The sequence below is a fragment of the Aristolochia californica genome, unplaced genomic scaffold (genome assembly GCF_029961685.1).
Source record: "Aristolochia californica isolate CCGP_79_NKW_82.1479 unplaced genomic scaffold, dmAriCali1.0.hap1 SCAF_1, whole genome shotgun sequence".
Lineage (NCBI taxonomy): Eukaryota > Viridiplantae > Streptophyta > Magnoliopsida > Piperales > Aristolochiaceae > Aristolochia > Aristolochia californica.
In genome coordinates this window covers 55,709,951-55,737,357 of record NW_027181770.1, presented here as the reverse complement: position 1 = coordinate 55,737,357, position 27,407 = coordinate 55,709,951, and the positions used below count along the sequence as shown (strand labels likewise).

The following is a 27,407-nucleotide window of genomic DNA, read 5'->3' as shown; positions in this document are numbered from 1 at the left end:
CAATAAAAATAAACAAGTATTAATAAGATAATAGAAGGAAGAGAGTGAAATTAACCTATTGCTTTTTTATATGAAGGTTTCAAAATTGAATCTTTTTGGATATTAAGGGAAAGCCATACCATATTATTATTGTAATATATTAGATTATGATAAATGAATTAAAAAACTAACATGTGATTTAATGAGTAAATATTTGGTGAGACGAAATCTCACGATAGGGTGGTCTTTTTTACGATACACACAGGCCCACACACACAAAAGTCCTAGTATAATTAAATATAAAATGAAGAGCGAAATAACTAAAACACATTGTAACTGAAACTCTTCTCTGATACCTCCTTCCATGAGACTCCACCATATTAATTTTAGCTCTGTGACACTTTTTGTCGTGAGAGTAATGTAAAAAACGCTTCAATACAACATCTCATTCTTCATGGCATAAAACCCCAAAAAATTTTAAGCTTTCTACTGGTACACGAACCTCTCCTATTGTTTGATCTTAGCTACTTCAAATATCATTTTTTTTTCTTTGTAGAAAACTTCAATTTCCAAAATTTATTTTGCATTGGAAAGCAGTCTCAAAGATCTTTCCTTTAACATATAATTTTTAATATGAAAAGTTCCTTATGGAGGTGAGAATGCCAAGGAAACAACAAGTATTGGGACAAGAAAGCAAAACAAGGTAGAATACGAACCTAGACTACTAAAGATGATAAATCAGAAGATGATCATATTATCTTTGTGGGTTGATCGAGTCAACTTACATAACCTGCTCTGATACCATATTGAATTTCTAAAAAAGAAATACTTCACTGACTTATTGTCATTTGAGTACAATGAGCCTCTATTTATAATAGAGGAAACAAGTAGAAACAAATTACAACTAAACTACCCTTATCCCAATTACACCTAAAGTCTAACACTTAAGGATATGTCCTAACATAATTAAACAACCGAACATACATAGAAGACTAAAATAATTAAAACACCTTTTAACTAGAACTCTTTTATGCGACCTCCTTCCTTAAGACTCCTCTTAGACTCCACCATATTAATTTTGGCTCTTGAGACTTCCTATTGTGAGAGTCATATAAAACTCTTCCATACTTGCTTTTCAAAAATTATTTAAATACTCTTCTTAATTAATTATCTCTGCCTTTTACTCCCAAACATATCTTATGCAAAGCATATTTCATAGGCTTCATGGAGGTTTCATGGAACTCTACGATGATTCTCATGCAAAGCATATCTCATAGGCTTCATGGAGTCGAAGGTGAATCTTATGCAAGATAAAAATCCGGAATAAAAGATGAAGATATCCCCTTATTCTCTTAGTTTCTGTTCCTTATTACAACTTATGATTAAAATTAGTGAGATATTCAATCACACATGGTCATGGAGTAAGACTGGAAGTCTTAATCAATACCAATGTGCCTCTCCTTGTTCTCTCTTTTCTCTCTCAAATTTCTTCTCCTCTCTTCTCTTCTATCTTCCATTCTTCTTCTCTGAAACTTAACACTTTTTTACCCGACAAATATCTCATAGACATAAAAACCTGAAGATCATGCGATTAAAATAGTCGGAAACTAGCCCTTATGTCTTATGGAGTCTTCTCTAATACAAATCCTTATGGGCTTAATCACGGCTTCTTAATCGAAGATATCTAAATCGCCCTCCATTAACAACACACCAAGTTTTTTTTTTTTTTTTTTTAAAAGTATTATGAGATACAACCCCCATCTAGAGAGGTCCTCTTCCTTAGTTATAAAGGAATCTGAAACACAGTAATAACCATCAAAATCTGGGTACAGTTATGCTGAAACTCCTAGTACTTTGAAAGAGATGGTAACCAAATACTGCACATGGCTATAGTCCAAGCTTGCTAGAAGAAAATTCTTACCGACAGTACTCCAAACCCCTGACATCAATACTACAGTCATTGCTTCCTGAATACAAAGTTTTTGCTTCCAACAAAATGCTTAACATGTCACAAGAAGACCCCAGAATAGTCCGCCATTAATGCCCTTCCACCATAAGGGGAACCATAAATGGAGATTATGACAAGAAGGGAAAAATGCCGAGTTTTACTGGACAAAGAGAGAGAGGAGGAAACTTGAGATCTAATAGAGAGTTGGAGAGAGATCGAGGGGTCCCAAAATCTTCTCCCCTTGCTCTTTTTTTTTTTTTTTTTTCTCGGACTGCTTTGTGTTCTGGACCTAGGACATTATAAAGCGGAAAAGAAACTAGCTTTCTCTTGCATTTAGGTGTTGAAGATCTGTTAATTATGATAATGATATCCGATAACAAGCAAGGAAGGTTAGCAGGTTCTAAATATTTCATTTCAATAAATTATACAAGGTAACGGTGGGTTTTGTTTTTGATCTGTAAAGAACTTTCTTCTTCTTGAATGAGCGATTGTCTACAGTGACCACCACCTTCCCTGGTTCATTAATGTAAAAGGAGTTTCTGACACTTTCTTCCATCTTCTTCTCTTTCTGAATGAGAACCGTGTACGAACAATCGTCGTCCGGAATGAATTCCTCCTTGTACGTCGCCTCCCACCCCACCACTGTTATATCCCACACTGCCGTAACCCCAGCCTGCTCAAAATCATAAAACAGGAATTTGTCGAAATCGTACACCAAAATGCAGCAAATTGATTTCGGTTATTTATCAAATTAAATTCTGGGACTTCCCACTGGAAGGACGATCTATAATGAGATATACCTCGGCTATCGGAATCTCGATGGTGTGGGAACCTCCTCCTTTAATGGTCATCTCTGTAATGGCTTCATTGTCTAAGAATTCGTCCTCGTTTTCCCTTTTAAGGCCTCCATATTGGATCGGTATGTTTTCCGGAGCTACGTACCTGTTTAAAAACGAAAGCTTCATTAGAGAAGAGGAAGTATCCTTCAGACGGAAAAATTAATGGAGATAGAAACTATCTTACTTGAGCAGAGTTTCTGTAACTTTTCTCGATCGAACGAAGATGCATCTGGTTTTTGTGCTTTGAGACAAGAAACAAGAGAACATTGCCCGATGGATATAGTATCTGAATGGAACGTTTATGAATATCTGCATCCGAAAATCAAACTCATGAGCAGGTCCCAAATCAATTTCAATGTTTTTGATCTAAACTTACGTTTCTCAGAATAACATCTGGATAATTGTCTTGAAGGAGCAGAACGGCTTTCCTGGTAGCATGACGAAGCTCCTTCATGCCATGTGCGGTTGAATTGTTGAGATCGACAATCTGAATGATGGACGCCGGCCCTCCCTTCTTGAAGCTCAGCTGCCGAATGCCCTTCTCCATGCATTGAACCCTCCACCGGACGAAAGCATCCCGCTTCTCCTCCGTGCCGAGCGTCTTCTGGAACAAGCCCTTGTCCTTGAACAACCCAAACATGTTGTAACAGATAGGTCGCCCCTCCTTGTCCGTGCTGTTGATGTAGGACATACTGTCAAATTCACCACCCAGATCCTCGTCCAAAATTCCCTCGACCCTGAAATCCCTTCTCCATTTTAACGTCTTGCGAAGCATATCGAGAGCTTCCGAGGCATTAAACTCCGTTGCTCTGAGGAACTTGACGAGGACAGTGTCAGTCTCCTCGTGTCCTTTGCTGGGCAACAGGGGAACTCCCCAGAGAGAAATGTTTTCACGAGTTTCGTCAGGCCTACGATGTACATGAGGCGGATTATTTCCGGCGTCATCCGATGCAATCTTGTTGGAGGACTCAAAGAGCGCATCCGAGAGAATGGCGTCTTCTAATAGGGTTCTCAGATCGACCAAAGCCGTCTTCTCCGAAACTGTCAGTTCCCGTGGTTCCACAATTTCTTCAGCGGAGTCGGATTGCTCCGCCGCTGTGTCTTCATAGCCCGGACAGATTTCTTCCTCGAGAGGGAAGCTATCGTTATCAGCAACCATTCTTCCGGCGGAATGTTACGTGATGCTTTCCAGGTCAAGCTCCGGCCGGGAAACTAACCCGGACGGCACTGGCACTCTACTGCAAGTTTCCTAATCTTCTAAATCCTAATCTGGTCGTCCTTTCTTTAAGAAAAAAAAAAAAAAAACTAAAAAAGAAAACGAAGCAGAAATCTAAGAACAGTACGATGACTCCACGGTGGAAAATTTTCAAACTCTGTCCGTCAACTTGTCGATGATGAGGAAGAGAGTGGTAGGATTTTCTCGAGAGAAGTTAGAATCGTAGAAACCGTTTTGAAAAGATCATGGGGTGGCAAAGCGTAGCAAAAGGCAGTTGAGTTTTGATGGCCAACGTTAAAAATAAAAAAATAAAAAAAAAATCCAAAACCCTAAAAATAGGCACTCCATCACCTTAACTACCGTGAAACCCCTTAAACTACCTTAACTACAGTTGACTCCATGGTGCACTGTCCCACCCACCGTGAGGACGTGGGTAGACTTGAAGATCAAGCGGGACCCATAAAGATACCACGAGCCAGAAATACAAGACTCTATCACGTTCTGTACTTTAAGAAACGTTTTTTTTTAATTAATAAACTCAACATATTTATTCTCACTAATTCATATGGGATTATTTTTTAACAATTAACATGTAACAAAGGGTAACATACTCTGAACAAATATGTGAGATTGATTTAGTTTGTACCCTTTGTATTATCCCATGGGGAGCACCATATCCTATAACATCAAACACAAATAAACAAAAATTACTAGTCATATTAGGCTTAAAGTCTTTGTTACCTAACTAACAATTGGCTCAAATGTATGACTTTTTCTTTTTCTTCTTCTTCCAAACTAATTTGAAATTTCACTAGGAAATATCTCCCATCTGTTTTTTCATATTAATTACTTTATTGTTTTAAATGATTATAATTTTAAATAAATTTAAATATTTACTAATTTTAGATATCATTATTATATTTTTTATTTATAAATAGTGAATTGTCTTCTATGGTTATAATTTTTAATAATTTTCAATATGTATTTACTATAATATAATTATTTTGTTTTATAAATAATAAAAATATCTTCTCTGATTACTCCAAAAACATTATTTAATTTTATTAAATATTTTTTTAAGTTATGAATATTTAAAAAATGAGATAAAATTGTATTTAAAATAAAATGAGGTGAAATTTCAATACAAATTTGAAATTTTCTAGGAGAAAGTTAACTTAGAAATGATGATTTTTCATGTAGTGACATCACCTTAAAATAAATCAAATTGAAATTGATCATTTTAAACTCTTTTAATTCATTGGTCACTCAAGCTTCCAAACTATAAAAAGTAAATTATAAAATATCCTATTGGGATAACAAAATTACTCAATAATAAGAAACAAATAGGAAAAGTGAGACAAAAGGTGAAAGGGCAAGAGAGGTAGGCATAGAAAACTTGCGGAGAAAGTGCCCTCACTACAAGAAAATTGACTTTTGGCAATGAATTTTTGGCCGGAGGAAGTCCAAAAATCGTTGGAAGAATTCGGTTCTACATTCCTGAATGGTAGAACTTCTGCTAGTGAATTTGTTGTCAAAAGTTAAAATTTATAGTAGTGAATTTATAGATTTACTGCTAGAGGATTTTTTATCTTTTTTGGGTATTATTTGTTGTTTTTATCTTTAAGGTTTTAGGGTTTAGGGTTTAGGGGTGAGGGCCTTTTATCTCATCTTTTTCAGTTTTCCGAAGAAGAACACATCTTGCGGTGCTTCTTTTTTCTTTTAAAAATATTAATTAAATAATAAAAATAAATTATTTAAAATACGTATAATCTTTATTAACTAAAAAATATGTTTGACAATAATATATAATTGTAATAATTGATTATTTTAGTTGATTACTTAAATAAGATAAATCTTATATGAAATTAATAATATAAGTAAATAATTAAATTAATTATAATTATCATACATTCATTTCATGATCATTTTTATAAAATATAAATATTTTTTAGTTTCTAAATTATTTCATTTTGAAAATTTGTGATTTTTTTATCATTTCTAATTATATTGAATGTGAATTTAATTCAAAATTATATTATACAATAATTTGGTAATGTATTATTATTATAATTATTATACATGTAATATTTTACTATATAAAAAATAACATTATTTTATATAATAAAATTTTATTCTTTGTATTTTAATTTTAAAATAAATTATTATATATTTAATATTTTATTTAGTTTATAACTAATTAATTTTATAATTATTTTATTCTTAGAAATTTATTTTTTAATTATTGTATCTTAAATCTATTTTATTGATTAATTTCATAACACTTTTCATGTGATTACTCTATAAAGAAAATATGGATAAGTAGACGCGTCTATTCAGTTGTTCCTCTTCGCCCAGCAGGTGAAGGATATTGCGCGGAACTTCTTGAGCTTCGAATAACAAGAGCTAATGGCTCTAGCCATGGCGCCAAGCTCGTCGTTTGCTTCTTCCCTTCTCTGTAACTATGCGGGATGTTCCCGTCTCCAGTTCGGAGGCCAAAGAAAGTATAAGTGCAAGCGAAGCTGTTGGGCTGGGATAGTCAGAGCAAAACAGGGGGAAAGTACACTGCAGTACAGGAAGCTTGGAGATTCGGAGCTGAATATCAGCGAGATTACTCTGGGAACAGTAAGTATCAATCCCTGGAATGCTTATTTAGCGAGGAAAGACGAAATTTATTCACAGAAATATACGTAATTAGAACAATTTCGTTGACAGACGGAAAGCTCCATAATGCCGGCGGGAATTGTCCACGTTTGTCCTTTTTCTTTTTGCGGTTTCAGGTAGTGCTTGTCTTACAGTTTTTCTTTTTTTCCCTTTCCCCTCTCAGATGACATTTGGGGAACAAAACACCGAGAAAGAGGCACATGAAATACTCAGCTATGCATTCGATCACGGAATTAATATTCTAGATTCTGCAGAAGCAGTAAGCTCCTCAACTGATTTAAGCATTTGTTTTAACTCTTAACTTAATCTATCCTTTCTTTTTCTTGGAGAAAGGAAATTATGTACTTTGAACTGTTACTCAGTTTCTCAAATGTCATTTTTCTGTAACTGACTTCAACTCAACATCATTTATTTGAGCATTTCCTTTTTTTTTCTCTTTAACGGGTTCGACCATCTTATTTTACGGATATCATCTCTAATTGTTCTCCTGCATTTTGGCCTTCCAAACGAAGAAAAAGAGAGTCTCTTTGAATTAATCTGTTTACCACTGTCGACTGTTTCTTAAATATCACGAGCCCTGTCCTCTCTTGTAGGATACAGGGTTTCTAATTGGAAACTAACTGTATACCTTCATCTGGTGCATGCAGTCAAATTCTACAATATAATTTGTCTGCCTTATGCTGTTTCTACTTCAAGCTGAAAACTGTTTTGGATCAAGTGTTGCATTTTTCTTGTGTTTGGCAGTACCCAATTCCGATGAAAAAGGAAACGCAAGGAAGAACTGATCTTTATATTAGTAGTTGGCTAAAATCTCAATCTCGAGATAAGGTATGTTATAGAGCTACATGATGAGTTGTATAAAATTTCCATTTTCTAGAAGCTGCAAAGGCAATATCAATTCTGAAGAGAATCTGAAAGTTTCTTTGTGTATAAACAGTACTTATCCCTTGTATAATAGGTGATTTTAGCCACAAAGGTTTGTGGCTACTCAGAGAGGACAGCCTATATTCGGAAGGATGCTAAGGTTTTGCGAGTCGATGCTGTCAACATCAAAGAAAGTGTAGAAGAAAGCCTAAAGCGCCTCTCAACTGACTATATTGATTTATTGCAAATACACTGGTAAGTATACAAAATCTGGAAATGTGTTCGTATTTCATTTAATCATGTTATACTTTAGCTTGGCTTAAGATTTAGTAGTAGTAGAACATCAATCCTTCTAGCTTGTGGGGCTAATAATCATTGACAAAAAGATTGCCAAGTTCAATCTCACCTTCATGGTAAATGATTTGACTGTATATTCTTGTTCACATAACTGTTTTCATATTGAGTTTTTCAAGATCGAGTACATTTTCAGGCCAGATCGATATGTTGCATTGTTTGGTGAGTTTACATATGACTCTTCAAAGTGGAGACCCAGTGTGCCTTTTGTTGAGCAACTCAAGGCACTTCAGGAACTCATTGATGAAGGAAAGGTAATGTTATGTTTTATTAGTGCATATTTGTGGAACCTTTATTTTGACTTGAATACACTCTTTGATGGGCAAGTGTTTCGGAAACAAATGTTTATCCCTCCTGCCATTCGTAAAATTTGACCCGATGGATGTCTAAAAGATCACCTTTTAGATAAAAGTTTTTTTTTGTTTCTAATGTTATGCCGGCATTTTTGTTTCCTTTGTTGGGAATTATTCCTGCATTGGATACATAATGGTCCAGAACCTAGTGTAAAAAATGGTTTTAAGCGTCTCCTCTAAATACTTGAACTTTTTAGGTTGAATGTCTTTCTTTATGGTATTACAGTTCAACGGATTTCCATTCATAATCTGCTTTCTACTCAAAATTATCCACATGTTTGGAGCCACAACAACGAGGGTATGTACATGAGAGGGAGTGTTGTGAAATAGTCCCACCTCGGATTTAGAGTGATCTACAACCTAGTATTCTTGGGTTGGACTTTCTAGTTCTAGCTTGAGTTTTTTGAGTTGTTTTCCATTGATTACTATAGAGCTCTTAGATAAAGGCTTTAGTTGGCTGTGAAATCCATTGATAAGTATTAAGTATCATACATACAATAGTTTTAACTAATCTGTCTTCTTCCAAGTCCACCACCACTTCAACAACTGATATATGCTCAGTTCTCTTCTGGATATTGATTGTTGGTAGCTTCAGACCCTTATACATAAGTCTGTTCACGCCTTCAGGTTCGCTATATTGGTGTTTCAAATGAAACCTCATATGGAGTGATGGAGTTTGTTCATGCAGCAAAAGTTGAAGGATTGCCCAAAATTGTCAGCATCCAGAACATCTACAGCCTGCTAGCTCGATGTAAATTTGAAGGTAACAAATTCAGATAAGATATAAATAAAGCACAACTCCATGATATCATGACGGAGCTCGGCTCCAATTATAGGCATCAGCCATTGGCTACTGAAGCTTGTCAAATCAATCACCTTAATCTTAGATGATTTATGCGCATACTCAAATTAATGACTTCACTCTAGATCAAGAATCAAGAATCAAGAATCTGTAAAACAGAGAAACAACAAGTTGGATTAAAGATGGATGGCTGTTCCAACCAAATCATTTTTGAGCCATGCTTGATATAGTGCTGGATCCATGAAATGATACTTTTAGTTAACAAAAGCTCGTGATCTGTACTTGTATGTATACAAAAAGGACTTTATGCTTCTACTGATAAACGCTAAAATTATTACTTGGAAGTTCTTTTCATTATTAGTCTAACATGGATTTTTAGATTTGTGCAGTTGATTTGGTTGAAGTATGCCATCCAAACAATTGCAACATTGGTTTGTTAGCTTATTCCCCATTGGGAGGTGGAAGTCTAACTGGCAAATACTTAGATATTAATTCAGAAGCAGCAAAAAAGGGCAGGCTGAACCTCTTTCCAGGATACATGGAAAGATACAACAAATCTGTTGCTAGGGTATGTCTTACACTATTATTTTTTCAATTTGTTTGATATCGTCCTGGATTTACTTTGTTCCACTATTAAATTCCAGGAAGCAACTGAATTATACATTGAGTTAGCCAAGAAGCACGGTCTCAGCCCCGTTGAGCTCGCTCTTGGTTTTGCTCGAGATCGCCCATTCATGACCAGCTCCATAGTTGGTGCGACATCTGTCGAGCAACTGAAGGAAGATATTAATGCATTCTTGAAAACACCGCGACCTTTGCCTGCTGAAGTCATGGCCGGAATTGAAGATATTTTCAAGAGATACAAGGACCCAGCTATTCTTTGAGTAATACGATAAACGAGCAATTCAGCTATTCTTTTGCAACAACTGGAAACTTGAGGATTGGAATGATGCTAAATTCATTTTTGTTTCTCTTTTCATGATAGCTTTGTATCAGCTGTTGAGATGAAAAATGCAAAAGAATTTCTTAATCTCGAATTTGTTATATAAGCTTTGATGGAAGTGTCGAGTTATGTATTTAGGGCTGGAGTTTGTCAACAACAATAATAATAATAATAATAATAAAGTATGGTGAGATATCACTCATTTAGTGATGTATTTTCTATAAGGGATGGTACCATGATTGCATCTTTTATTGGTTATGGGTATTGACGAGATTAAATCTCCTAAGTGAAGTTGTTGGATTTTGTGGTAATTCATATCAAGAGTTAAGGTTTGCTTCTTTTATGGTGTGATAGACTTCCTCAAGATGTGGGATTCTTCCGAATGGGTTGGGACCTCCTCAAGGCGGATATAGTAGGCTTCTGTATTTTTTATAAGCTCTCGGACCAGATGACTACAATGGGGAGTTCTTCCAAATGGGTGGGGACTTCCGACTGATTTTCATACCAAAAGCTTAACTTTCAGAAGTATGGGGTTTTCCTTGGTTATTTTGATCCTAAAGAATCCCAATCTTAAAATGCTATGAAACTTCCCACCAATCAGTTATATCTCCGAGTTTTAAAAGATAATATCAAGAATCCTAACAACTAGACTTAAAAGAGGTGCTTCAAAACCTCATCAGCCCATGCTAGGCAGCCTTAAACATCCTAGACTCTGCAATGGCTGTTCATGAAATCACCGGCTCTGTTACAAGAAGCTTTGGGCCAAAACAGATAGTAAATATTAATTTCGAAACAAATTTTGGTAGGGTGAGCTAGTAACACCTTGAAGTGATAGAGCATATGGGATTCGGAGAAAAATAGCAGCATTGGATTTGGAGCTATGTATTAGATTCTCATAAATGGGAATATATGAAGCTACTTCAAGGGCTCAAGAGGCATTAGACAAGGTGATTCAATCTTCCCGCTCATGTTTAACATTGTTGGGAAAAGCCTTGCCAGCATTCACAAAGAGAGATTGGATGGCTACAAAGAACTTTAAGCATCCCAACTTTGGACATCCACACAATCCAATTTGAGGATCGACAATCATCTTCATCAAAGGTTACTTGATCAGATTCTCAATCTCAAGGTAGTTCTAACAATATTTGAGCTAGGATCTGAACAAAAAGTGAATTAATGCAAGTTAATCATCTTCAGCTTCAAGATAGATTAAGCAAACCTTGAAATTATGGCTTCAACCTTAGGCTACCATGGGCTCCCTCATTTTCTTCTGAGATAAAGTTCTATGGAGCCTTGTCCTTGCAAGAATGAAAAGGCACCCATCAACTTGGAATGGAATCCCCTCCTATTATTTGTCCTTTGGCTTAAAAAATTGCCAGAATTTATATGGTGGAGTCTCACTGAAGAGTCTTCATTAAAAATATTTTATTTATGTTTATTTATTTAATTTCTACGCTCTTAGGCCTTGTAATTTCTTTTTTAGTCTTGTGCCTTAATGAAAGTCACCCTTTTAAATAAAATGTATAGTTTGATAGAGATTTGGTGTTTGATAGAGATTTGGTGATAAGGCCTGAACTTGGAAAAGAGAAACTAGTTTCTTAGAACTAAAATTCATTGGGTCACCAAATTAGATTGTTGAAGTTAAATGACAAAAAAATTACCACTTGCATGCTCATTTAGTTAGAATTTTTATTTGATCAAAAGGCAAACTCTAGTGTATTATTGAAAATCTAGTGAAGTCCCACATTAGATCAAAAGTCATGTTTGAATAACTATGAAAAAACCTAGGATAGCATAAGAAAAATGTTTTTCCAAGATAAGAATATCTCTTGATTTCATGAACTATTTGAAAACAATAAGGGAGGTAAGAGTTTCCATGCTACTAACTTGGAGGACAGTGAGTTCCTCTTTCAATTGGAGTGGCAAGCTTTACTCCTTTTACCACCACCTCCTATGGATGCAAAAGGAAGAGAAGCCCCATCAAAAGTTGCCTAGTGAAAACCTATAGTTGAAGTCCCCTGTTCCCAAAATTATTGACTTAACACAAAAAATTATACTCAATACAACCAAACGGAGTAGAACACAGTCTTGCAGGCCATCACTCACATCTCCAATGGATGATTTCTCCACATCTATGGATGGTTTTACTAAATGAACCCACAATATCAAAAGCCAAACTAATCGAGTTCCAACTTTGAATAAATTAATTAGGTCAATAAGGTTTCCTATAGATGGTAAAAACAGGACCAGCATTCAAAGGCAGTAAATTCCAGTAAGAACCCTTACTGTCAATGCAACAGCTACACCATGTGATTACATAGCAGCCCTCCGGAAAGGACGACACATCGAGTAAGCAAGTTGAGAAACCTTGCCTTCTCTCATTGGGTTTAAAAGACACGAAGGATTTTACCACATTCCCACTATCACCAGCTCTTTGTTGTTTCTTCCCAAGGCCTTCGTTTAAGTGAAGCAGCAAAACATCGTTCAGATTGACATCAGTTTTCCAATGTTTGGAAGTAGATTTTTTCTGTTTCTTTCTTTCTCCACTTCCATCAGCCACAGAATCCGATGGTTTAGCAGATATAATGCAGAAAATCTTCGAAACTTGGAGGTCACAATCAGGTAATTTCAGTTGGATACAGAGATTCAAAGAGAGGTGGAAACCATGCAAAACAGACAGTCCACCTGAGCTCTGGGTATCCGCATTGAAGAAAAAAAGTTCAGCACCCATTTGTGGCCTGCAGTAATTTTTGTTAGTAAAAAAAAAAGTAAGGTATGATCAAAAGTAAATGTGCAGTTGCAAAGTACTCCGAACAAGCAGGTACATTATACACCACTCAACACTTTTTGTCATTCAGCAATTGGAAACTTATTCACACTGTATACAACTTGAAAACTCTACCTGTTACAGAATATGAAATAGCTGTCTACCTCCAGAAAAAAATGTTCTGATGTCTGTTGGATTTCATTTCTAAAACCCAGAATATAGAAGGGAAAGAACATAAAGTCAAAATCTGGATAGCAGCCAAAAGAGGAAAACTTTAGTTGTTCTTGTTGGCTAAAATTCACTGGGTTTACACAATTTGAACAAAGAAAGTTCTGTCAACACCGGTTGAACCAACAAGTAGAAAGATCAATTGATATGGATAAATGTGGTGAGGAAAGCTTGAAGAGGATCTGTGTGAACAGACTAACAAATGAAAATTGAAAAAAGGATGACTCACGTTGCCAACCTCATTCTGAATTTCTTGAAAAAAGTCTCGTATTTTTTGAAAAGTTAGATTCTAAATTTATTGATAGGTGCATTAGGAGAAAATAGAGACTTTCTTTCTGGAAGATAAAGAAGAAATATAGTTCAGTTGAGTCAGACACCCTACCGCATTCTGAAGAAATATTTCGGTGTTTGGAAGGGAATGTACATCACTTTTCTCACTATATTGAACAGAAGACGCAGTCCAGCCTGGGACATTTGGTTTAATTTCTCGTTGTCCCTCACTTGCCTCAACTCTTCCATTAACTGAAGAATACTCAATATGGAAAATCTAGAGACAGTTGAAATAGCTCTTTCTCTATAGCCACAGGTAGACATTTTTGTTCTGAATGAAGTTGCGGAACCTCCAAACTCTCCATTAGATTTAAAAAATACATGGAGATCCATACAGATACTCCTGTCTATCTCCCACAAACGCAGGTTCAGATCTTCTACCAGATACGCACAAGAACTATTCTTGTCCTGTGAACTTTTGTTTGGGAGGAAGAAAGCATAGGCTGTACAAAAAGCGAGCACAGAGCAACAAAGTGCAAGTCTGGCAATGCTTGTAAAACTTTTGTAATCCATGTTCATGAATGATGTGGCAAGGAGATCAAGTTCTTTTGCCAACCGATTGAGTCGAAATGAGATTGCAGCAAGATGTTCTCCCAGGGCTTGGTACCCTGGCTCTCCAATTCCATCACTTGGACCTTGTTCATCAAAGTTTTCCAAAATTAAGTGCCCAAGCAAATCAACAAGTGCTCTTAGGAACTCAGCTCTTAGACTTAAAAACCACCTTTGAAAATAGAGATTTCCCTCTGATGTAGTCCCACAATCCAAAGTTTCCTCTGCAGAGCAAACCCTGTTATATGCTCGAGAAAGCTTTTCCCTGTAATCACATAAATCAACTCTCCCATTAGACTCCAAATTAACTTCTCTAACTTCTTCCATAGCTCCACCACAAGTGTTAGTTGGGTCGCCTTTATCCTGTAGCCAATTGATCAACTGATGCCCTAACTTTGGGAAAATTAGTAATAGAATCTCACTCTCAGCACCAGCAAATAGGGCCAGTGATTTTAACCAGTAACTACAGCTAGAATTTACCTTTTTTGTCAACAGCCCAAATGTAAACGTGGCAGAGAACCAGGCAGCGTGACAGGCAGCATACTTTCCAGTCCTGTAAGCTCCCCAAAAATCAGTTCTCATCACCATCTGCTTGGTAAACTTAAGGACTAACCGTTCGTGCTCAAGCCAACAATCACGAGAGCTACCTATCCAATCATTTACATATTTATCCATGTCACAGGTGGTATTACCCTGACATTTTAAAAAATCCCAGATGAGTCGTGACTGTCGAACAAGAGAGAAAATGACACATTTATCCTGTTCTAAAACCCTACTTTCTTTAATGTGCTCAACAAGGCAATTCACATTTTGACATATATTAGTGGTAATTTCACCTGCCTCATCTAGTCTCTCAAGCCAAGCAGCTATGAACCTGAACAGGCATAACACAGCCTCTTTGCAGATGGCATGCCGCCCTTCATCTTCAAACCTTTCGGATCCACAAAGAGATAAACTGGGATCATCGGGGTCCACGTCCATTCTTATCACTTTTCCTTGAGTACCACAAAAATTCAGCAGCTCCTCTATCAAGTATTGAAGTCTTTCCAGTACCATGGGACCCAATGTAGGAAATTCCTTCAGTAGATGCAATCCAAGGTTGAGCAAGCATTGAGATTCCTGCTTCAAAGTAGATGTGTATACCGATATGTCTACTCCATCATTCACGTTCTTCATCACATTCTTCATTAACGAAGCAAGACAATCACTAAGCAACAAAGCAGTGTGTTTTGGGAGATATGACAATTGATTTCCTTCGGATACCGAATAAACATTGTTTTCCCTGTCTTGTGAGGCCATGATTTGATGCACCTTCACGTGGTTACATGAGATGTCCACAAGCAGACCTAAAGCCGACAATTTTTTCTTTGTACTTTGACATTGAGCAACAACCTCAACAACCTTCACCAGCTCCACAAATTCTGGCATATCCCTCCAATGAAGACGGTGTGATCCACAGTGGAAAATCTGTAAATTTCTTGTCGATCAGTCATTGGTTAAGAAAAAGAAAATTATGAATTAAGTCAAATAAAAGAAATGTTAGAAAAAACAACAAAGACAGACCAGGAGAGGGTGTATCTGGCTGTATGAAGGTAAGACATAGCATGGTAGGTGCAGACATACCCATTCTTGACTTGCTTAAAGCAACAAACCCTTGGTCTGTCAGCACCTCTATGCTGAAAATAGCACACTGCAAGATCACCATTTTCAAAGACAACCTAACTTCTGTTTCCAAAAAATACCTCATCTGGAGAGACAGCATACAATGGTTGTCCCTCATACTAGTAAAAGGAAACCGTGAAAGTCCCAACAACAAAAAGCATCCATATGGTTTAAAATTTTAGTACACAGACTCCGACCATAGACATGTATAGAGCAAGAAAATAGTCAAATCACATGTTCCTAAAGAGAATCTACTGTATTGTTAGCATAAATAGAAAAAAAGGAGAAACATAACAACACCTTTTTCAAAACCTTCAAAGCATCACATTGACAATTGGGTGGAAACTCAGAATTATTTACAATGTGCAGCAATACTTTGAGAAACTTGACATAATCAGGAAGATACAAGATGCCTTCCTCCACTAGACTCCGCAGGAACTTCAGTGCCTTCATTGCTAGGTTAGAGACAGTTCCATTATCAAGAATAGATAACAGCAACTCCACCTGAATCCAATAGAATCCATTAAAGTTGGCTTATACATTATTTAACAGTCAATCAATTGCTCTCTAGATCAGATAACAAGTTCTAGAGAAGGGATGAATGCTCCTGAATTTTTTTATTTTATTTTTTTGAAAAAGAGATGAAAGCTCCTGAAATATAGACAAGATTTCAGATAAAGGAGTATTTAAATTAGAAAGTCTAGAATTTCTCTACGATAGTAGAACAGAATCACATGCAAAGATTCCAAAAAACCCTTTTGATCAGAAGTAGGCACGAGAATCCTTGCATGCAATTGTGTTCCAGAAACAAAATGTGGGGCATCAACAGTTGCTCTTTCAAAATATTAAGTCAAAATAATAATGTAGCATGCAATGTTGTATTAATGGTTACCTGCTGGGGAAACAATAGGACTGACTTGGAAGCTAGTTTTGAAAGAGAATACAGAATTCCAATTTTGACCTCCTCCTCTGATGAGGTCAACAACAATTTCTTGCCAGCCTGCCAAAAAAGAAGTCAATGCTACAATGCATCATAATCAACACTTGGTGAAATGGTTTACCACAGAAAACAAGATATCTTTCTTGTTAGCTTATCAACCTAGATTATCGAGCATATGCTGAATACCAACTGGCCTTAAAACGTTTGAACAAATCCTGCACACATGCTAGTAATTTGTCTGTTGCAGGACAAGGTTTGTTGAACGGAGGATAAATGGTAAACAAGTACCGGCCATCAATCTTTGACAGCCCAAACTGGCATCAACCTGCTACATTGATAAATGTCCAGTTCAGCAAATACTGCCAACTTAAAATGAAAAGTACAAAAATAAGACTGAATACTTTTGATCTTCCCATATTCAAACTGGAACCGGTTTAGTTTACATGTCAAGATCACACAGTTCATAATAGAACTGACTGGTTAGCTTGCCTTTCCAGTTTCTATAAATCCACGTAAAGCCACCACGCTTGACTCATCTCGGGGGTTGTGTCCTGGCTTCACTGAACCAGGTTTGAAAACATTGCATCTATTGAGCAATTAAGGAAGAGAAATAGAGGTGATTCTCCCTAAGCATGTTCCAGAATGGAAGAACAGTATTACCTCATAAGCTCTGCACATGATAAAACACGAGGCTCTCATTGTAGAAAACGCACACGCAGCAGCCTGCTTCACACCAGAAGAAGTGTCTGATGAGGTTAACATTCTAACCAGCACCTCCAGAACAAAAGATGCAAAATCCTCAGATAGTTCACAAAAGCATCCAGCAGCAAATAGAGATGCTTTTACCTGCATTATTCACCATTTATGGGATTAATTATGGCATATGAGTGGTTCGATTGCACTGAGAGCACAAGCTCAAAACAGAAAAACATACAACTCCTTTTTCCTTTGCATCTCACTTTATAATTTGTGAAGGAATGACCTGCTAGTACAAACATAACTTGAGAACTCAATAGGACAAGATGAGACTTGGCAAGGCTAACTTATTGAGCTAAGTTTGAATTGAATTCATAATAAATTGGATATCTCAATTTTTTTAGTACCATTCACGCAGCTGACTGGATACAATCAGAATTTCAACTAAACTTCCTCAGGTGGAATCTTCTGATAAGAAAGTAACCATACGCCAACTTTATAGGACTTACTGCCCCTTCTAAGAGGTGGAATTTCAAAAGGATGGTTATACATAATGATTCAGTACATGCAATGTAAAAGATGCAATACCAAACATTCATGAGCTTAAGCTATTAAGTAGAAAATTTCCTCAGTTAGGCAGTAGATAGTATAAGGAAAAAAAATCCAGTCAGGAAAGAGTTCAAAATGGAAAAGAATACTCGTGCTGAAAACATTAAAATTCTCTTGTACAAGTTAAAGGACATTATATGCTAACCTCACCTCCAGGGTATGGCATGAGTCCAAACATGATAGTATCATGAACCGTACATCAGCACTATCTTTTGCGAGATCAGCCCAACAGCCAAGAACACGTAAAGATAAAGCTCTTGATTTAACATCACCAGTATCAAAAACAATTTTTATTCTTCTCAAAAGCTCTACATAGTTGGGAACCCTTTGCTTGGTTAAGATGCCATTATACCGTTTAAGCATTTTTCTCCGTTGCCTCAACTCAAGGAGAAATATCCTTAAAACATTGACCCTCATGATGTGATCTCCATTCTTAAATGCATCTGCAAGACGTAGAAGAATTGTGTTTGCAAACAACCTATCCTCCCCTGTGACTAATCCAAACATATTTGTCATTGCCATTGTAATGAGTGGTTCCCTGCTCCACTGCTGGAGTTTAGGCCCAATCTGTAGTACTGCCTCGATCTTTTGACCTGCAATGATGGACAGAACTGCTTCATGAAGACAAAACATGACTTATTGTAATTAAAAGCATACAAGGAATATGAAATTTTATCAGCAAGAAAGAATGAAACAATACAAAGCGGAGAGAGAGGCAAAGCCTAAAAAAGGCAGAGGGATTTTTGAACACATAATGGATTTAAACTTAGTGTACATGAACATTTATCACTTAAAACAAATTGAAAACACTTGTTTTATAAATAAAATTAACAACGCACTATAACAAAAGTCAATGAAAAACAATAAAAGAGAATGAGATAGTGGGTTCATAAAGAATTAAATTTTGCAAATGTTTACATATAATATTAACTGACTAGAAATCAAATAGTATCTTGCAAAATACAGGCAGCCAGAAACAAGAGGTAAGAACTACAAGGAAGCTCGGATGCATTGCTGAGTACCTCCCAGAATTGACCATATGCATCAAAAACTGTCGCTAGGATATCGTCTTGGACGACAGCAAATAAATATAGAAATAAGTAAAGTTAGCAAACACTGACAAGAGAAACAAAAATGAAATATGTTTCTGGAATAATCATTCCATAACATTCCGCTGTCTTTTCACATGCTTGTGACAAACAGGAAAAGGGAGATTGATATTATGTATAGTATAGACATCCTATATTACAATTCCACATGCTAGCTAAAAATAATCCGAAAAAATAATTGTTTCACATAAAGATACTGTCGTGTACGTTTTACTTTGAATAATGAGTTTAGACCAGGAAATTCCTTTTAAAAAATACGAAATTTTACCAAATAACAGCATAATGCAACCAAAAGTGCTCTCCTTGCAAAACTACTGATGTATAGCCTCATGAATGAAATCCACCTAAACAACGAAGCGCCATCACCAGCAACATGGAAAGAGAAACACTACGCGCATATAATAAGGCATGATGGACATGCTAGGACAATTCTTTCTTCCAAAATATTCAGTAGGTACCACGTTGCCCATTAAGATAAAGGAGCAGGAGCACTTACTGGGGCTTTTGGAGCGAAGGCCTTTCTCCAGCTGAATGCTCCATTCCATGGCGCAGGCTGCAGAAATCTTCTCCATCATTCCTTTGCAAGTGTTGTGAAGCCCTTGCTCGTGAGTTCCTATCAACTGGATTACTTCAATCACGGAGCAGAGTCAGAGAAACATTCAAGGAACACACCATCGCTGTTCACATTCCGCGGACACCTCTGATTATGTGCGCGATTCCAGTAGGCCAAAGAGCCACTCGCTCCAGCATATTTATATTCCACCCAGGAAAACCACGGGAAGTGGTTTCCGCGAAGAGTTTTGCCACGTGTACCTGCAACGTCACGGGTGAAAGTAGTTAGTCTGTGACGTGGTAACCCATGGAAGCCCTCTCACCGAGGTAAAGACGATATTGAGGGAGTAATATACACTCCAACTTGAGGGGGAGTGTTAAAGACAATCTTGTAAAATAGGAAAGTAAATATTTAGTTTCCAATTTACATGCCTAAGTGTATCTTTTTCCGGTATAAAAATATAAAGATTGCAGAAAGCAATAACCTTTGTGAAATATCATCCGGATGATTTTTTTTAAGGAATATACTACATAGATATGACTCAACTTTGTAACTTTTCTCGAATAAAATGGTAGTCTATCTCAGTATGTTTTATTCTTTTATAGAATGGCCACAACATGAATCACCGTTTGATTGTCACAATGAAGTTGCACCGGCTTGTTTATTTTTTAACCCAAGTTCTAACATTAATGATTTAAGCCATAATAACTCACTCATTGCATGTGTCGTGGTTCTATATTGGGGCTCAACACTTTATTTATTACTTCTCCAACTGATCAATCTATCAATAGGAGAACTAGCTCAATCTGCATATGCAAATACTTCGATATCAATATGCCTATGATACGTATTCGACAATCCTTGACCTAGATCCTTCTTCAAATACTTGAGAAATCTTTCTAATGCCATCCAATGTACTTGATGGGGTTGATGCATAAATCAGCTGATAACATTTTCAACCAATTGTTGGAATCTACAAAGCTTAGCAGTGTCATTTGATTATGCACATAACTTAACATTGGATCCATTGAAATATCAACTAGTTTACAACCCAAGTATTCCAATTTCTTTTAATAGATCGAGGGCATACTTTATTTTATACAACTTTATGTTGTAACTAAATTGAATAACTTTTATAAACGGGAAATATTTCGGTAATCTTAGGTCTTTAGTATGAAATTCTTTGTTCTAATCTTTTTTCACCTATTGAATGCTCCCATTGTCACTCCCTATGACAATAATGTCATCAACATAGACGGTCATAAGAATCATAACTTTTGTAGTTATTTTTTTAAGTACAAAGTGATCATTTTTACGCCTCGTGAACTCAACGTTAATAACAACCATTGTAAAACTTGTCAAATCAGGTCCGTTTGGATTGTTTGCTTTATTCAGACAACATAAATTTCTCTTTCTCAACCACGTAACCAAGTGATTGAATCATATAAACCTCCTCTATTAAATCACTATTTTTAACATCTAACTGGACCATCTAAAATTTGTTGAAAGAGAAATAAGAACCCGAACTAAATTCAATTGGAAATAATCTCTTCGTAGTCAATACCATATGACTGCAGATAACTTTTAGCAACTAGTCTTTTAGCAACTAGTCTTGCCTTGTATTTCAGTGCAAACACCCATTTGTAAACCACCCATTTGTAACCGACTGATTTCTTAGACAGTGGAAACACCTCTATGTGAAAAACACAGGTTCCGATACCTAGCAAATTTGACTGGTCCTTTGGATTGACGGATGAGATGGTATCTTGTATCCGTTACCATCATCTCTTTTTCGGCAACCTTGCGGTTCGGATTTGCAGGCCGCGCGTTTTCTGTTCTCGGATAAAATGCAGTCTGAGGAAGTATCGAATTTCTGATTGAAACTTTTTGACAGATCGTTCGGCAGTGGTTACAAGCTGCTAAGCGCTTGTACAATTTGGACACGCTAGGACGTCATTTGCAGAAGAGGTCGTCCTGCTTGCTTCTGCAGGAACTTGACCTGAAGTTATGGCAATGACAATTTCGAACGTCTTTTTGTGCCCTAGGCCTCATTTCTCCCGCGGCAGTTGCTCCTCCCATGCTTCCAGCCCGAACGTTCCCCGATTCTCTTCTATTAGGTGTGTTGTCGGAGAAGCTAAGTTTTCTCGACTTTTGGCTGAAATTGAAGTGTTATTGGCAAACCGGTTCTTCATTTGTAGCACTATTTGCTGTACTAATCCGGTCTACCTTACATTTGCTGTCTGCTGTCATGAATAATTTTGCTCCTAGAGGAGAGTTAGATATCAACTCGCTTCTCTTTGTCTCCTCGTGACAACCATTTCTGCATTTCGTCGAGGGGCTTACTTGTAGTGGTGCTTGATGCTCACAGGTTTACAAGCGGAGCCCCCAGTCGCCATATCTTGTGTTCTGCATCATCAGCTGCCGGGAGTTCGCAGGCTGGTAGCAACGACAATCCATACGAGGTGATTGTTTATACATCGCGGTATCATTCATTCAAGTTGCTGTGTACCAACTTGGTAGATATTGTGGTAGGATTTTACTATCCGGTTTTGTTTCAGGTTCTCGGTGTCAGCCCTATAGAAGGATTTGATATGATTAAAGCCGCGTATACGCGAAAACGTAAAGATGCTGAAAGAAGAGGAGACGAGGCATATTTAGAGCGAGTAGGTCATATAATTTGGATTTTTAGAAAGTTCTGGGCTTTATTTAATTTGATTGTCTCTGCTTCTTATACGTCCTCTAGAATTTTTGAATTGTGGATATTCTTCCCAGTTAGAAAGGGCATATGATAAAATTATGATGACTCAGCTGACAAATCGGAAGAAAGGGCTTACATTTGGTTCATTTCAGGTAAATTAAGTTTGCTATTTTTATTTATCCATGTCAACTTTAAAATTGTCTGGTACTCATGTGGACATGAGCTGGTGAGATTCAATTGTCCTCAAAACCTGTGTACAAGCCTATATCCTGTATGTACTTTGTCTCTTGTTTTGGTACTTGGTATGATCCTTATGGATGAGTAATCAATGTATCAATTTGTATTTGGCATCTAAAAGGTTGAACCTTGATAGTTGTTCTCATTATTTTAACATATCAGCATATCCTTGTAGATCTTTGTCACTCTTTCCTTCTCTCTCTTTTTCTATCACACACACACACACATACACTCACTCACACACATATCATTGCAGTGGAGATATTTGAGTTGCTTGATGCACATTTATGTCATTTATATATAGTTCTCTTTTGTGAATGGTAAATACCGCTAGCAAATGACAGAGGTATGACGCACACACACACACACACATACATTTAAGTGGAGATATTTGAATATATGGTAGCTTTTTCTGGAAAAAAATGAAGAAATACTTAAGATTTATCTAAGGTTATGAACATGAATATTACTAGGCCAATGCATTATGTCCTTTCTATCTTTTTTTCTTGAAAAGTCAAGAAGAAAAAGATTAGTAGCCCCTTTTCAGAAAAAAAAGACATATTGTGGACTCGCCTGTGCCATTTTTTTACTAATGAACTTCTGTCACTTGTACATGATAATTTTGTTCCTTTACAGGTCTCAAAAGATATTAAATATGCTGACAAGCAGCCAATTGTACCCTGGGGACCAAGGTATCTCTTGCAATCGTATCTTACATGGAAATATTCTATTCTATGCAAAATTCTTGTTATAAATTGTTAACTCCATCCATTTGCAGGTTCTCAAAGTCTAGCAATAAAGATGTGAAAATCAATATGGCGATTTCTGCAATTTTTGTAAGTTAGAGTTGTGTAGCTAGAACTTTATGAGTCAACTTTTATTTATTTGCTTTTTTTTTTTTTTTTTGGGGGGGGGGGGTTGCGTACTATTTGCAGGTTATGGCGATTTCTGCAATTTTTTTTTAAGTTAGAGTTGTGTAGCTAGTACTTTATGACTATAGTTTTATTTATTTACTTTTTTTTTTGGGGGGGGGGGGGGGGGGGGGTTACCGTGTACTGCTAATCGGTCTTCATAGAGCATGAGCATTTCTGAGCTGCTGCCTCAAAGTTGTTTAAGTAGATTATGGAAACATATATTAGGTTTCTGCTGTTTCTATATTTTCATTGCTGCAAGAGATTTTGCATGTACTCAATCCTGAGTTTCTATGACGTAACTGTACTGTTTCTTCCATTTTTAATCATCGGGACAGTGAGATATCTGTGTTCTCTACCTTTTGAGTCCTTGATCCAAGTCTAACCTCACCAGTCAGCCATAAGAAAGGACAATCCTGGTGTTTCCTCATGTACCTGAAGATGTTCCTAAAGCCTCAACTTTTGTCAACTTGTAAAATAGAAAAGTTGAGCAATGGAGAGTTGAGCTACATTAGCGAAAGCTTACAAAGCCGTAGTTGCACTTATAACGACCCATATTCCTGAGCCATTTTCTCTACTTAGTTGGATAAGTCTACAATGATGACAACGACGATTCCACATCTCTTCTTCCTAATGCATCTCACACTTTGACTTGCCTCATTTGTAGAATTTGACTCACAAAATTTTTTAGAGTACTCATTGTCCTCTGATTTGTTATTCTATTTGCCTGCAGACAGCCTGGATTTTTATCAAGCGCAGCGCCGAATATAAACCTTTGCAGTTTTTGGCATTTGCATTTGTTTACCGGATATTTGAGAAGTTGAAAGCATTTGAGTCGCAATCTTCTCCCATCTATACTGTGAGTTCATTTTGCCTTTTTTGAAGTAAAATACTTTTCAGATGTGTGATTTATATGTGCTTTTGTATGATCTAGATTTAAGTGAACAATTTTTGTTCTCCCTGCATCTTGGTTAATTCTATGTTCTCTTTTGTAGCTCCAACAGATTGGAATATCAAATCCTTAGATGCTACTTAAATATTTGCTCTTGGATGCAGGAAGATGGTGTTGAGATTGAGGATGAAGGACGAGCATTGCGGATGGGAAAACGTCTCCTTCGCTCTCTCACATTGGTGTTTAGCTGTGTAGCTCTTTCGTCTTTGGTATGACCAGCCATTTGGCTGCCAGAGATTGATGATTTCAATTAAGAGGCCTTTTATTTCTCATTGATGCCTATGATCCGGAAAGATCTCTATGTTAGATATTTTTTGTTGAATTTCTGAAAAAGAAAAATACTTCACTAACTTGTTGTAATTTGAGTACATAAGCCTCTATTTATAATAGAGGAAACAATTGGAAATCCTTGTCCAAGTTATATTCAAAGTTAAACACTAAAAATAAGTCCTAGAACAATTGAACAACTAAACATAAATAGAAGACTAACATAACTAAAACACCTTTAACTTAATTTTTGTTGTGAAACTCCTGTAATTTTCTATCATAATACTTTTGGTTTTGTGAGACTTATTGTTGTGAGAGTCATGTGAGACTCTTTCATACTTGCTCTTCAACATTCTTGAACTATTTTTAGGAATAATTGCGCATGCTAATCCCATCTATGCAATTTGTCAAAATCTATTTAAATCTGCTAGAAGTCTAGATACACGGAAGCAGTTGCTTGTGCAGTTCACTAAGTTGATTACCATCCCTATTGTCAAGGGGAAAAAGTAATCAATTCCTCCTTGTTTTAAGGGGCAGGAGGTTAGTCTGGACATAAGCATGCAATGATCAGACCGTGAGCTTGCGTAATGATTGTTCTTCTAAATATTCTTCATCTCTCTTAGTTTTTTCAGATGATCTGATTAATGGTATTGATGCTCTTTGCAGGCATACACTGGGCTACTCAACTTGATTGAGTTTCTTGGCCAATATATACCTGTTTTTCTTTATAATAATCAGGTATGACGTTGCACTTGTTGGTTGAATTTGAATTTTTTGGCCAAAGAGGCTGGAGTCAAAGTATAATGAAGTTTGGCTGCAACTAGATTCTTGGAAAAGTAAAAAAAGACAAAAAACTATCGAATGAATTTCTACCATCTGCATTGGAAAATAAAAACTATAAAATACTAAATAATGAAATTTGAGCATTACACCTAAATCCAATGACTAAATGGGAAATGAGTCCACTTAATGAATATGGAATGGAGTTTATTTTCCTAATAGCAGAAAGTCTTTTGTGCAACCGGTCATTTCTTTCTCAGATAATGAAGGAAACTCAAAGAATGTTGTCCAAGTGTGGAAGCTTCAAACTTTTGTCTCTGGAACTCTGATTTATTACTACTATATGTTTGCATTGTATTTGTCTTTTTTGGGAACCTTCTTTTACACAGAATGTGGGTTAGTCCCCATCTTTCTTTCTCATTACTCGATAATTGCTCAGCATTCTGATGGAATTTTTGCTTGGATGAACAGGAACTCATAGTCACTGCGGCAACTTCTATCATGCTTTACATCTTGGCTTCGTATTATAGATGAAGATGTGATTCGTAGTAGTGCAGATTACAGCAAGTCACTGCTTTGCTCTAGAGGTCATATTCTCTGCCAATTTTTGCTGTCAAAATTGGGGCAACGGTCTTGAGTTAAGCCCATCCATACCCCCCTGGGTTGATAAAGGTTCGAACTGCCCAAGATGTGACTTTCTCGGGACGGAAAAGGCCAATGTGGTCTTGAGGCATTTGGGAAGTGTATGAGATTTTGTTGCAAGGAAACAAATGCACGAGTTAATGATTTTTTTTTCTTTTTTCTTTTAAACAAAGAAAGGGTTGGGAAGGGTTTGGTAGGTCAGGGGTTTTTCATGGCCATGAGGTCGTGGGCCGGGGTCGGGTTTCCCAAAATTGATTATCAGAAGTATCCTGCATCCATGAAATTTCTTTATAAATGACTTTGAAATGGGGTTGATTACCATGAGTAGAACATCTAGTTTTTTAGTTATGATGGTATTTTTCCACAACCAACTTACATTCATAATTAAAAGCATTATGTGTAACTGATAGACATATTGTGTGCTCTTGAAGGAAACATAAACTGAATAGCTTGAAGTGAGGGATGTCTTAATCTATTGTGCCATGCAATAGCCTTTGTGTGTGAGCTTGTTATAGTAGTGATTGTTGGGAGTTCCCGTAATCACATGTTTCATCTTTAGATCTTTGAAACACACAATGAGTAGGAAGAAAAAGTAATTGAACAATTAGTTTTTTTTGTTAACTAATTGATAGACAATACATTTAAAAGAAATTGATGAACATAGATGACATCTTTTAAGTGAAGGGAGGGAGTAACAGAAGTAGATACCATCCTATGAACCTTAGTTCGGGATCCCTCTGTTACAGACACAAACTTCTTTATCAGAGAATGAGATATGGAATTTAAGAGATTAATATTACTTGTCAGATGTTCGGAGGCCCTAGAGTCAATGCTCCAAGGAGAAATAGTATAAACCAAACTTGTCACAACAATGGTAGAAGCCTGATTGGGAGGTCGATGTCATCATAGCCTTTAATTTTTGAAGTAATACAAAATCCTCATCTGTTATTGTTTGTTTACTTTTTCGGGGATTAATTTTCCCTTAACGCTGGGTTGCATTATTTGTAGAAACCTGATTAGTTTGCAGCCCAATTTGGTTTCTTATGTATTCTCCATCATGTCTCAACTAGGTCTTTCAATAAGTACAAATTCGATTTGAAGTTTCATTCCTTTGAGAGCTTTGACCACCTCTTCTATTGTGGGAGTATATAGCTGATGATATATCAATGGCTGGAACTGAGGATGGTTATCGAATATGTAGCATTGTGGAACATATATCATCAAATGAGGGAAGAGTAGTTGAGCTAAGAATTTTTGAGTCTTAGACCCTTCAAGATAAGATTTCAGATTAGCAAGGCAAATAGAAATTGCTTATGCTTTATGCTATTTTTCTTGAACTGAAATACCAGCGGAATATCACTATGCAATTTTCCATTTTTGTATAAGGTTACTGAATCGAACAAAATAATCATGCAAGTTCTCCTTCTCCCCCTACTTCGTATTATACATTGTTTAAAACATTTCATATAATTTTTGCAAGTTGTCAGTACTGGATTATACTTTTGCATAGGTGTTCCA

At 36.5% G+C, this 27,407-nt stretch overlaps 4 protein-coding genes across 4 annotated transcripts; 2 read left to right on the top strand and 2 right to left on the bottom strand.

Moving 5' to 3' along the window:
- Positions 1-2,336: 2,336 nt before the first annotated feature.
- Positions 2,337-3,925, bottom strand: LOC137949013 (patellin-4-like). Its single transcript, XM_068795273.1, has 4 exons — positions 3,143-3,925; positions 2,951-3,075; positions 2,728-2,869; positions 2,337-2,600 (listed from the first exon to the last, which is right to left on the bottom strand). The coding sequence occupies exons 1-4, from the start codon at positions 3,923-3,925 to the stop codon at positions 2,337-2,339; spliced, it is 1,314 nt and encodes a 437-aa protein (XP_068651374.1).
- Positions 3,926-6,331: 2,406 nt separating this feature from the next.
- Positions 6,332-10,141, top strand: LOC137961958 (uncharacterized). Its single transcript, XM_068808622.1, has 8 exons — positions 6,332-6,604; positions 6,807-6,902; positions 7,388-7,471; positions 7,602-7,762; positions 7,998-8,115; positions 8,842-8,977; positions 9,406-9,584; positions 9,661-10,141. The coding sequence occupies exons 1-8, from the start codon at positions 6,389-6,391 to the stop codon at positions 9,898-9,900; spliced, it is 1,230 nt and encodes a 409-aa protein (XP_068664723.1). The 5' UTR covers positions 6,332-6,388; the 3' UTR covers positions 9,901-10,141.
- A 1,961-nt stretch (positions 10,142-12,102) lies between these two features.
- Positions 12,103-19,547, bottom strand: LOC137961950 (uncharacterized). The gene is made up of 7 exons (XM_068808609.1): positions 19,346-19,547; positions 17,891-18,333; positions 17,096-17,281; positions 16,388-16,495; positions 15,796-15,999; positions 13,337-15,300; positions 12,103-12,697 (listed from the first exon to the last, which is right to left on the bottom strand). Exons 1-7 carry the CDS (start codon positions 19,422-19,424, stop codon positions 12,172-12,174), a joined length of 3,510 nt encoding a protein of 1,169 aa, XP_068664710.1. The 5' UTR covers positions 19,425-19,547; the 3' UTR covers positions 12,103-12,171.
- A 1,663-nt stretch (positions 19,548-21,210) lies between these two features.
- On the top strand, positions 21,211-26,237 carry LOC137961941 (protein CHLOROPLAST J-LIKE DOMAIN 1, chloroplastic). Its single transcript, XM_068808599.1, has 10 exons — positions 21,211-21,519; positions 21,771-21,864; positions 21,961-22,065; positions 22,175-22,252; positions 22,974-23,029; positions 23,116-23,173; positions 23,982-24,107; positions 24,305-24,409; positions 25,134-25,205; positions 25,719-26,237. Exons 1-10 carry the CDS (start codon positions 21,410-21,412, stop codon positions 25,779-25,781), a joined length of 867 nt encoding a protein of 288 aa, XP_068664700.1. The 5' UTR covers positions 21,211-21,409; the 3' UTR covers positions 25,782-26,237.
- Positions 26,238-27,407: the final 1,170 nt, after the last annotated feature.

What these genes read in the sequence shown, in the direction of transcription:
- LOC137961958 (XM_068808622.1), top strand. Translation starts at nt 6,389, where the DNA reads ATGGCTCTAGCCATGGCGCCAAGCTCGTCGTTTGCTTCTTCCCTTCTC. An exon ending in TTCTAGATTCTGCAGAAGCA is followed by an intron (nt 6,903 to 7,387) that starts GTAAGCTCCTCA and finishes TGTGTTTGGCAG; the next exon opens with TACCCAATTCCGATGAAAAA. An exon ending in AGCTCGATGTAAATTTGAAG is followed by an intron (nt 8,978 to 9,405) that starts GTAACAAATTCA and finishes AGATTTGTGCAG; the next exon opens with TTGATTTGGTTGAAGTATGC.
- LOC137961941 (XM_068808599.1), top strand. Translation starts at nt 21,410, where the DNA reads ATGGCAATGACAATTTCGAACGTCTTTTTGTGCCCTAGGCCTCATTTC. An exon ending in GCAACGACAATCCATACGAG is followed by an intron (nt 21,865 to 21,960) that starts GTGATTGTTTAT and finishes GTTTTGTTTCAG; the next exon opens with GTTCTCGGTGTCAGCCCTAT. An exon ending in GTGTAGCTCTTTCGTCTTTG is followed by an intron (nt 24,410 to 25,133) that starts GTATGACCAGCC and finishes TGCTCTTTGCAG; the next exon opens with GCATACACTGGGCTACTCAA.
- LOC137949013 (XM_068795273.1), bottom strand. Translation starts at nt 3,925, where the DNA reads ATGGTTGCTGATAACGATAGCTTCCCTCTCGAGGAAGAAATCTGTCCG. An exon ending in GTTACAGAAACTCTGCTCAA is followed by an intron (nt 2,870 to 2,950) that starts GTAAGATAGTTT and finishes GTTTTTAAACAG; the next exon opens with GTACGTAGCTCCGGAAAACA. An exon ending in TCGAGATTCCGATAGCCGAG is followed by an intron (nt 2,601 to 2,727) that starts GTATATCTCATT and finishes GATTTTGAGCAG; the next exon opens with GCTGGGGTTACGGCAGTGTG.
- LOC137961950 (XM_068808609.1), bottom strand. Translation starts at nt 19,424, where the DNA reads ATGATGGAGAAGATTTCTGCAGCCTGCGCCATGGAATGGAGCATTCAG. An exon ending in ACTCATGCCATACCCTGGAG is followed by an intron (nt 17,282 to 17,890) that starts GTGAGGTTAGCA and finishes TGAATAATGCAG; the next exon opens with GTAAAAGCATCTCTATTTGC. An exon ending in CTTTGAAGGTTTTGAAAAAG is followed by an intron (nt 15,301 to 15,795) that starts GTGTTGTTATGT and finishes AGAAATTTACAG; the next exon opens with ATTTTCCACTGTGGATCACA.